Source organism: Aspergillus puulaauensis, chromosome 4 (genome assembly GCF_016861865.1).
Source record: "Aspergillus puulaauensis MK2 DNA, chromosome 4, nearly complete sequence".
NCBI lineage: Eukaryota > Fungi > Ascomycota > Eurotiomycetes > Eurotiales > Aspergillaceae > Aspergillus > Aspergillus puulaauensis.
In genome coordinates, this window is record NC_054860.1 from 2447964 (window position 1) to 2458741 (window position 10778).

Sequence of the window (10778 nt, forward strand, 5' to 3'; positions counted from 1 at the left end):
GCTCCGTGTCGGACAAAGGAGCGAAGAGGTAATCGATTCGTGATGTTGAGAGGCGTCACAGACAGGCCGTTATGAAAAGATGGTAGTATCTCAAGACAGAAGGAAACGCTGGCCAGCAGCAACAGAACACAAAAGGCAGTAGGAAGCAGTCTATTGAGAATCCATGCCACATTAAAATCTATTGGGAGTGAATAGGAAAGGAAATGTCGTGTTGGTGGCAATCAAATAGGGAAGGGAAAGAAGAGAAAGAACAATAGGACATATAGAGCACGCCGATGGAGGGCATTCCCTCCATTTATTGTGAAGAAACAAATACCCACTCCATGGCACAACACAGGGAGAAAGGTGTTTGAGTCAAAGACAAGAATAACCTTTCATTGGGCATGTGGCCATTGAGACAGGCGGTATTCCATTCATCCTAACAATGGAGAGGAAAACCAAAGCAATAGAAACATCGAATCAGCGCCCATTTTCAGGCTTGGTACGTTTCATCTCGCGCGAGACTTCTTCAGCGAGCAGCTTCAGTGGGTTCTGCAAAGCGCTTGCGCAGGCCAAATATAGCCTCATCGTGGGCGCTTAGAGCGCAGCATCGTCGTCCAATCCCTTAGTCCCCGCAAGCAGCGCCAGCGAAAATAGGCTCCCAGTGAAACAAAGCTCTCCACCAGGTTTTCTCTGCTTGAAATCATTTGACAGAACCTCTTTGAGTCTTTGTTGAAGAACTCATCAGTGCGGCGGCTGCTGCTTCACTTGCCGCTCGGTTTGCAAGAGGTCAGGCTGCGGATCATCTGTTGACTGGTCAACAGTTGCTGAAAATTTTAGTCTCGAATCCTCATAGTCGTTGATATAATTAGATATGCCGTAGCGCATAGAAGAACCATCCATAATTGATTATGTAGACCCAGAAGTGGTGATCGTGAGGATGAGGATGGGGTGGCCGTGACGGCGGCAGTTGGGAGCAGCCGCACGTGATGGGCTCTCAAAAAAGCACAAGGCTTCAGCTTCAAGCTGGAACATTTCATTGTTGATAGAACTTTATCTTATAAAACATGTTATGTTCCTTAAATTTCTATTCCATTGATTATGCCGTAATTTAGTGGCTTCTAAGTGGAGTTGTCCTGACAAGAAACCCTGCTTTCGCTATATATCTGGTTCTCCCCTTCCAACAAGAGCGAAATATAGTAGAATCTAAAACCATTTTCCTTCACAAATATTGAAAAACGAATGATAAATTGATCCCACCGATGATAACATTATGCCCCGCGGGATTCGTCGAGATTGCGAATCCAAGTTCCGTCACGTCCTTGGGTGATAAAACGCGTGCCCTAATTTTGTGGACTAAGCTTTAATCGCATACGCTGGCAACGCCGGCAACAAGATTCTAAACGAGAGATGTCGGAGCCATTTTCCGAAGCCGTTACTGGCGACTCCGTCCTCTTTATTGTACTCCGTGCTGGGGAACGCCCAGGTAGCTCATTAGGTAGGTACGCATTGGCAGGTGGGTATATTCGCACGTCAAGGCGACAGATATTTCCCTAAACGCGGATAACCATATAATAGGTCACTTGATAGACATTCAGCGAGGATAGTAACCAGCTCACAGAGTATATCCATTCACTGCTTCTTAGCCAAATATGTTGTTTTGGTATTGCCTGGGCAAAGGCTGTTGAGGGGCCGGCCGGTAGCCTTCGGCTCTATCTTAATAGTTCAGCCAAAGGTGTAGTGCTACAGGTGTTGTGGACGAAAAGGTGTGTGGCGAGATGATGCGATTTATAATAAGCAGTAATTCAGTCTCTTTCCACGGTGTTTTGATATCTGTTCTGGTAGGGTCCTGTCTTCAGTCTGACCGGGTTTGGAGACGCGTTTGCCGAGCGTGCGTGAATCCTTTATATGCCGTTGACAGTCCAGGTCCAGACTTGCTAACGGTTCTTTTTTAAAGGTTGTAGTTTCTGCCCTTGTCGTCATACTTTAGCGTGCTCTATCCTCATTCACAAGAATGCGTCCTATTCGCAACTTGTCCAGCCGCATGATTTGTCCGTCGCACCCAGTCGCAGTAGAACACCCACTATAGAACATTCCGGCATTGCATCGCCATTGCACAATTGGCGCCATGGAAGTGAATGGCAGGCTTCAGAGGAAAAACTTGCCTCCTTTCCCTTCTCTCCCCAACACATCCCATCATCCGCAGGATATTGAAGTCTCAACGCATCCACCCAGCAGAGATAGTCTGGCTTCGATAACTGTAAACCTTCCTCTATTGCTGATACGTCAGTTTAACAATATTCGAAACAAACACTGGTATGTTTTTTTTCTGGTCTTACCCTTAACGAAAGCGAATGAAGCTCACTGGTGTTGCGACCAAGTTACCATGGCCCGTCGTCGTAACAACAAAAAGCATTCGAGCAACAAGAAGAAGGCCGGAAATCCTGAAAAGGACAACGGTAAAGGTCAAGCGGAGGCATCTTCTGTGCAGCCCTCTTCATATGAGGCTCTTCAATACCCCAAAATGCTTGAGGGTGCAGCTGAGGGCAGACAGGGCCAAGCAACACCATCGTCTGCATCGTTTGAGGATGCTGCAAAGCCTGAAGAGCTCAAGAAAGACGATTGCAAAGGCAAGGGAAAAGAAAGCTCACCATATCATGACGCTACCAGTCTCCGTGGGGACATCGGAATCATTTCACCTCGAATGGAAGAGGAGAGGAGAGCTCATTCACTAGTTGGTGAAGGGATTCGTGATAACACTGGGCCAAGTAAGAAACCCCCTCTCCTCCACTGTTTATATTCTTCTCTTTCCGGTTCACTTTTCCCACGACCTATTCTACCTTCCAAAGAATAACACTGACATGCTTCCAGCTGAAGTGCAGACCACTCGCACTGAGGCTATCACTCTCATCCGGGCTCGCACTCTCAGTCGTCTCTCTGACACCGACCAGCCCTCAGGTGAATTCCTTGAGGCCTTGCTGCAAGAGAAACCTGCATCTTCTGAAGCCTTTCCTCGGCCTGACGGATCTCCTGGCAACATGGTATATGAGACGGCAAATATCATGGACTATGTGGTGAACAATAAGGGTAAGAAGAAGAAGAAGAAGAAGAAGGGAAAGAACGCGGCTGCAGAGGAAGAATTGCTTGCCGAGCTTTCGAAGGTTGAGGATAGCAACACCTCACCTCCAGTTTCGCTGCAGGAGCAAGATGGCCCTGTGAAGCAAAGTGCTGGTGATGAAGCAGCTCCCGTTTCTGAGGAACAGATGACCGATGAGCAGTGCTCCAATAACAAAGTGGATAAAGGCAAGCAGCGTGTTGCGGTGGCAGACGCAGATGTACTTTTGGACAGCAAGGATGTGAACAAAGATGTCACACTGCCTGAAGCTGATCATTCCACTGAAGAAGTCACCGAAGTCCTCAAAGCCCTTAAGGTCGCTGAGGCAAAAGGTCAGTTCTTCCATGATACTTGTTTACGAACATAACACAGACGTGATTAACTGACACCTTATAGATCCCAAATCATCCCAGCCGTCCTTCAAACAGGCGTCCTGCAGACGTTCGAATTCCATGAAGGAGACCCTCTCGCCTATAAAAGAAGGCGAGGTCCAAGAAGCCAGTGCATACGAACCACCCGCCCTTGGTTCATTGACTCCCAAGTCCACCGGCACTACATCCGCCTCTACCGGATGGACACCTACTTCAAACCAAGCTACCTTGACTACTGCAGCCTCCGCACCTTCAACTGAACACCGCGGTAAGTCTGCAAAGAAGACTTCTGGTAAAGCCACAAGTACCTCGGACACCCAATCGATCAGCAACCACGCCCACCCTTCTCCGGTCACCAACCGCGATATTCAACAACCATCTACACAGGGAGGCCGTTCCATAACAAGCAAGAAACCAGACAACTTCTTCTGGCAGCTTGACAGTCACGGTTTTCCCTGCTCCAAGCAATTCTGCGAAAAGCGCTGCAATCTCTGGGACGGTGCAACCGTCATCTGCCCTCGCTGCGGCCCTTACTCTGAAGTTAGATACTGTAGCCGCAAGCATCTCCTTGAAGATGTCAAAACCCACTGGCTCATTTGCGGCGAGATGTCCTTCCGTCACCCTTGCGTTGACTCTTCTATTCCGTCGTCTGTGAGGGATAGCCCACCTCTCATCCCCAGCCAGCTTCCACACAACAGCCTCGAGCGCCACCGTCAGGCGGTGCACTTCAACATGAACACACGTGCCGGTGACTATTTCATATTTTCTGACTGGGTCGACATGATCGCTGCGAAGTCCACCCCGGAAAATATCACACTGCGCTGCTCCAGTCGTATCATTCACACTGTGAAATTCACTGATCCTGAGGAGAAAGATCGCTTCCGCCGTGTTCTGGCTGCTTCTCTATTTGGTATGTCTTTCCTCCCTCCACCCAGGCCTCCCCTCACCCAAATTCTCCCAGAGTGAAATAACATGCGCATACTAACAGGATATAATAAAAGTAACCTTCGAATCTTGCCCTCTGGTGGACTACCTCTTTCGCATGATCAGAGACAAGCTCCCACCAACCTCCGACTCAGCTAGCGGCGCTGAGGCAGTGACCTCTCTCGAATCCTCGCTGAAGTACCAGGTGTTTCGCGAGTTCACCGTGCGCATCCAGCCGCATATCACTGGAAAGCGCCACGCCTGCCCCTCCGACTGGACCGGGCGTAACCGCCGCAACTGTCCCGACGAGGTGTGCCGGGCAGAGCGCAAGCGTCTGCTCGGAACCTTGGGCGGCAGCGGGCACGAAGCCCTCATCCAACACCTTGAGGCATCCTTCTGGATCCTCAGGGTGTCCCGGACTACTCACCCCACGGTGAGTAGTGCCAAAGAAAGGATGATGGGCAACGGCTTCGAGGACGTTGCGGAGGAGGACTGCAGACATTTCTGCAGGGGGGACGGCTGGGACGGGGCCGGCAGCGGGGAGATGGAGATTGAGGAGGCCAACAATTAAAGTTGGACCTCGTGCGGGTGTGGGTGGGTGGTCTGTCTGTGTGCTACGAATAGTAGCACCGGCGATGATGAGTACCAACGAATCTATCAGTTTTATTTCTGCCTTTGCCTGTATTTAATAATCTGGGGCTAAACGAATAACGTTGTTCTACCGTAAAATCCACCATTTTGAAATTCGACAATATCATCCGGAAATTGTTCCATATATAACATATATAACCACTTCACCGTACAATGTACTTCTTCAAGCCGCGGAGTCTCTCCTTGGCAGTTTCCAGGATGTTGTCCTCTTTGCAAACGGCGAAACGGAGATAATCCTCAGCGATATGCGCGTTTGCATCGGTATAGAACTCTGTCGGGGGGATAGCAGCCACACCAACTTCGTGGATCAGGAACCAGCAGAGCTTAAAGTCGCGGGGCCGGCTCGCGACATGAGGAGGGAATGGGTAATCCTCTGGGAGTTTGACAGAGGCCATGTTCGCAAGAACGAAGTAACCACCTTCGGGGTCCGAGTACTACACCAAGTCAGCTGGGATCGATAAGAGATGGGTTAATATTGGGGAAAAGAACATACAGGGATGTTCAACTCATCGAAGACTTCACAGAAACGCTTAACCTTGTTCTGCATTTCTGTTCGGCTCTCGTCCCAGAATCCTTCCTTATCTGCCTCCTCAAAGGCAACGGCGGCTGCCTCTTGCAGGGGTGACACACTGCTGTAGCAGATGCGAGTGTGTGCACCGGCAACGTACTTGATCAGATGTTCAGGACCGATCAGATAGCCCACACGCCAGCCCGTGGCGTAGAAGGCCTTTCCAGCGGAGCCCACCGTGAGCGTACGCTCATAGAATTCTGGTTTAATCGTGGCGATTCTGGTGAACGGAACGTAGAAAAGACGGTCGTAAACCTCATCGGAGAGGATGATAAGGTTGTGTTTGACGGCGAGGTCACCAATGCGCTCCAGTTCGTCGCGAGAGAGAACCTTTCCAACGGGGTTGTGGCTACATTATTTAGTTTCGCCCAATTTCAGTGGAATGGATAGCTTACGGTGAGTTCAGAACCTGGAACCTGGATTAGCAATTGAGTGGAGAGTATCGGACATAGAAAAACCTACAATCATTCTAGTCTTGGAGTTTATTGTCTTCTCCAGTTCATCAAAGTTAATGCTCCATTCAGACGCAGGCGATGTTCTGGTAGCGCCATCCTTTGGAGGATGAAGGGGAACATATCGGATAGTACCGCCAGGCATCTCGATATTGCTAATATACCTGCAAACTCAAACGTTAGATGATCGAGGGCCCTGTGGATGGTTCAAACTCACTGGTCAAAGAAGGGCTCGAAAATAATAACCTCATCTCCTTGCTCGATGAATCCCATGAAAGCGCTCAACATTCCTTTACCCTAGTTAGCTCACAAGCTCTAGGTCCAGACCAAATCATCTCACCCTCGTTTGCGCCAGTGGTGATCGTGACTTCGGTATCCGGGTTCAGCTGGCGATCAAAAAATGGCGAGTATGCGTCGGCGAGAGCCTTCTTCAGGCGCGGGCGACCCTATTTATGGTAAGCCGGAATCGTTCATCGCGATTGCTGGGTGAGGACGCACCTTAGTCGGGGAGTATTGATTGCATTCAACTCGATCGAGGGCAGCCTTTGCGGCATCCAGGGCGAACTTCGGTGGGTTGTAGCCACTATGAAGACCGAGCAATTAGCATGCTTCCCAGTGTGGTGTACAGTCTCTCTCACAAGAAGCCTTGTCCCATGTTTACGATGGGTTGGACGGGAGAGGCAGCAGCAGCTTCATTGACGATAGACCTAGAAAACGGTTAGGCTCTTTTTCAGCTACGGCGCAGAAGAGTTCCTATACCAAACATCTTGTCGCTGACCTGCGACCCTTTGCGCAGGACGGAACGGGTCTGAACGAGCTGTGGTCGCCGACATCGCTCTAACTCCGACTGAGGAACGTGAAGTGCGGGGTGTGAGCCTTGACCTGGAGTAGCAGGAGAGGGAGCTCAGTGAGTTTGAGGATTTGGCAAGCAGCGCAATAGAAGGTCGAGAGCCCGGGAGCATGGAGGATAGAGGCAATAAGCGGGGAGAGAAAGACGAAGATGAGGGGCACTGCAAACAAGGGACCGGAGTTAAGTTGGAGAATGAATCATCGGCCGAGTTCTTGCGACATCCGCCGTTGGCTGCGCGGAACTCAGTCGGAACCCTAGCCGCTGTCTCTGGAGCTCGGTTTGTCTACTTCGCTACGTCTGGTTAACATCAGATGAGGAATATATCGCTTTTATCACGACATCGCAATACTAACTGCTCGGTGGAGAGCGCTGACCTTGTGCCCCGAAATCGCCTTGTTTATGGCCTCAATAGCTCGAGCTCGTTGACAATGACTTCGCTCTGTTCTGGATGGTATTATGTTCCGAAACCCAGTGATTAATGCAATTGACACCCTAGAACGTATAATATGGATCTAATTTGTTTCGGCGCGACTTATCTGGAGGACGAGATGTCTTGGAGAACCAGCTCTTCAGGCACTCAGGCACATAGGCACCAAAATGCGGTGACTAATCATCATCTTAACGCGTTCACGCGTCGAGCAGAAAGTGACTGCTCAATCTCGACTGACGTTGACGCTTTGTTCTGTATACTAATGCCCATACTGTTTCAGTGCTTTGATCCGACGTGTATGCTGACTGCCGGTGACTGAGAGCCATGGTTTCCTGTCCGATCTGTGGGAAATCCGTCTCCTCGCTCAAGATCAACGACCATATCGATTCGGACTGCCAGCAGTTCATTGAAGAGCCAACATCAAGTGGCGGCGATCCATCGCCATCTCAGAAACCCCAAGTTCCAGCGTTCTTTCAGCCCCCATCCGCTCGAAAAGCCTCTAGCCAAGCCTCTAGCCAGCGAGATGTCAACTCCGACGCCTCCCCTCTCCGCAATCTTAATAGCAAACGAACGGTGACACAAAATGGCGGCCCTCCAGACGATACCACATCCCGCCCACAAAAAGACGAAGCTGCGGAGCCAGCACCGAAGAAACCAAAGATTAACGCCTTTCAGAGGGCCGCGCCATTAGCGGAGCGTATGCGTCCTCGAACGCTTGAAGAAGTATGCGGCCAGGAACTCGTTGGTCCCACCGGTGTACTGCGAGGTTTGATCGAGGAAGATCGGGTGCCGAGTATGATTCTATGGGGAGGCCCGGGCACAGGGAAAACCACAATAGCACGGGTTATTGCGTCCATGGTCGGAAGCAGATTCGTTGAAATCAACAGTACGAGCAGCGGGGTCGCGGAGTGCAAGAAGATATTTGCCGACGCCAAAAGCGAACTCGGTTTGACGGGGAGGAAAACTATTATATTTTGTGACGAGATCCATCGGTTTTCGAAATCTCAACAGGACGTCTTCCTGGGCCCAGTCGAAAGTGGCCAGGTTACGCTTATCGGCGCAACAACGGAGAACCCATCGTTCAAAGTCCAGAACGCCCTGCTATCTAGATGCAGAACCTTTACGTTAGCGAAGCTCACCGACGAGGATGTTAGGTCAATCTTGGACCGTGCCCTAAAAACTGAAGGGCCAAGCTACACGCCGTCCACCCTGGTAGATGACGAGCTGCTCGACTATCTGGCCAAATTCTCCGACGGTGATGCTCGGACATCACTTAATCTTTTAGAATTAGCGATGAACCTTTCAAAACGGCCTGGGATAAGCAAGGACGAAATGAAGCGGGCTTTAACTAAAACACTTGTTTATGACCGCGCGGGCGACCAGCATTACGATACCATTTCTGCCTTTCACAAGTCTCTCAGGGGCAGCGACCCTGATGCATCGCTCTACTACCTTGCTCGTATGATACAGTCGGGAGAGGATCCGCTGTATATAGCTCGGCGCTTGATCGTTGTTGCCTCGGAGGACATTGGACTGGCTGATAATAGCATGTTAACGCTGGCGATTTCAACCCACTCCGCAGTGGAAAAGATAGGTCTCCCCGAGGCACGGATAAATCTCGCACATGCTACCGTGGCAATGGCGCTGTCTCCAAAAAGCACTCGATCTTATCGAGGCCTCAATAGTGCCTTCGCTGCCCTCTCGGAGCCTGGGGTTGCAGGCCTACCAATTCCCATTCATCTACGCAATGCCCCTACGCGGTTGATGAAAGAGCTAGGGTATGGCAAGGAATATAAATATAACCCGAACTTCCGAAATGGAGAGGTGGTGCAAGACTATCTCCCAGAGAAGTTACAAGACCGACAATTTCTAGAAGACCGGGACTTGGGGACGCAGATTGACCCGGATTTGAGATCTAAAAGATGATTTAGAGCTTGCACATACTTATCTTACCTGAACCCCCGTTGCGTTTTGCATTTTTTTTTTTTTTTTCAAGGTAAACCAACATGGAAGAAAGCTGTTGCCGTCCGTATACACTGCCACTGTCGCTCCAGCGTCACTAGGGGCTAGCCCTTGCTTCACATGCACCTGATACCCATACTTATTCACCAAATAAACGAATTAATGAATACATCCATAAATCACTAGTAAAATCTGCCATACCTGATTAGCGCTAAAATAACTGGGCGCCTGGTTGTTGTATAGAGGGAATCCAGCCAATCAGACGCAGTTTCGTCCACCGCTTCGCGTCGCGTCTCAGCATCGAATCTGCCTGGCAACTGCAACAAGCGACAAAGACCCAGACAATCACCCCTCACTCCCCACCCCGGCTGCTCGAGATCTTCTTGGTTTTGGGTTCCGGTTTACGGCCGTCTACGTTTCAATTTCACCGGCTTTCCGCGCCCAATTGTTGTCTGTCGTCTCCGCCGCCGCCTCAGCTGGTGTCAACATCGCAAATAACATCGGCTCATCGCCATGGCCTCGTCTGGCCAACCATTCGGGTCGCGCTCCTATACTGCGGGTAAACTTCCTGACCGATCAATGAATGCGAATGCGATCCCTTTCAGCGCCTCGTCCTTCTCTCGTCGTGGACTGGGCGCTGCTCAGAGCGAATTTGTTCCCGAGGCCGCGAAAACAAGCCAGCAAGCACCACAGCAGCAAGTACATGCGCAAACACATAATCCGTCACAAGAGTCGAATCCGTTAAGCCGGTTGACGGAAGAACAGCGCGAGGAGATTAATGAAGCTGTAGGCCTTTCCTTCCCCCACCCGATCAGACCTCTTCGCTCGATTAATTGGAAATGCTAATATCTGGATCTCTCCTGCTAGTTCACGCTTTTTGATCTCGATCGTGACCGGCATTTAGACTACCATGAGCTCCGCGTCGCCTTTCGCGCGCTCGGTTTTACACTCCCGAAGCAGGAACTCATCTCTCTCTTAACGACTTATGGTGTTCCCCGTCCGCAGGTGCAACAGCAAGCCTCGGCGCAACAGTCCCAACAACAACCGAAAGCAGCACCAACCACAAACCCCCAGCACCCGTCAAACTTGCTCATGCCACTGTCTGCTTTCCAAGCTGTAACGGCTGTGAAGATTCTTGAGCGGGACCCCCGGGATGAGATTCTCCGGGCGTTCGAGCTCTTCGACGAGGGCGGGAAGGGTTATATCGACCTTGAGGACCTCCGTCGTGTAGCACGAGAATTAGGCGAGACAGGACTGGAAGAGGAGGAGTTGCGCGCCATGATTGAGGAGTTTGACCTCGAGGGCGTTGGTGGTGTCACGCGGGAGGCGTTTGTGAGTATCTGCTGGCAATAAACTCCATGGCTGGGGGAGGTCTTATTCTATTCTACTGTCATTTATGGCGAATGGCATCCCGTGCATTCGACGTGTTTGGAATCGAGACTGTTGGATTTTCTTCTCTTTCTTTCGTCTGTAATC

General features: G+C 50.6%; 4 protein-coding genes across 4 annotated transcripts; 3 read left to right on the top strand and 1 right to left on the bottom strand.

The window, feature by feature from the left end:
- Window positions 1-2365: 2365 nt before the first annotated feature.
- On the top strand, window positions 2366-4960 carry APUU_40981S (uncharacterized protein; the record flags this gene model as incomplete). Its single annotated transcript, XM_041704113.1, has 4 exons — window positions 2366-2747; window positions 2851-3426; window positions 3491-4375; window positions 4467-4960. 4 exons carry the CDS (start codon window positions 2366-2368, stop codon window positions 4958-4960), a joined length of 2337 nt encoding a protein of 778 aa, XP_041556731.1.
- A 223-nt stretch (window positions 4961-5183) lies between these two features.
- APUU_40982A (kynurenine--oxoglutarate transaminase) lies at window positions 5184-7022 on the bottom strand (the record flags this gene model as incomplete). Its single annotated transcript, XM_041704114.1, has 9 exons — window positions 5184-5474; window positions 5534-5957; window positions 6004-6017; window positions 6071-6224; window positions 6278-6350; window positions 6401-6506; window positions 6559-6643; window positions 6699-6767; window positions 6820-7022. The coding sequence occupies 9 exons, from the start codon at window positions 7020-7022 to the stop codon at window positions 5184-5186; spliced, it is 1419 nt and encodes a 472-aa protein (XP_041556732.1).
- Window positions 7023-7664: 642 nt separating this feature from the next.
- Window positions 7665-9266, top strand: APUU_40983S (ssDNA-dependent ATPase MGS1; the record flags this gene model as incomplete). The annotated part of the gene is made up of 1 exon (XM_041704115.1): window positions 7665-9266. The coding sequence occupies one exon, from the start codon at window positions 7665-7667 to the stop codon at window positions 9264-9266; it is 1602 nt and encodes a 533-aa protein (XP_041556733.1).
- Window positions 9267-9815: 549 nt separating this feature from the next.
- Window positions 9816-10655, top strand: cdc31 (putative cell division control protein Cdc31; the record flags this gene model as incomplete). The annotated part of the gene is made up of 2 exons (XM_041704116.1): window positions 9816-10088; window positions 10170-10655. The coding sequence occupies 2 exons, from the start codon at window positions 9816-9818 to the stop codon at window positions 10653-10655; spliced, it is 759 nt and encodes a 252-aa protein (XP_041556734.1).
- Window positions 10656-10778: the final 123 nt, after the last annotated feature.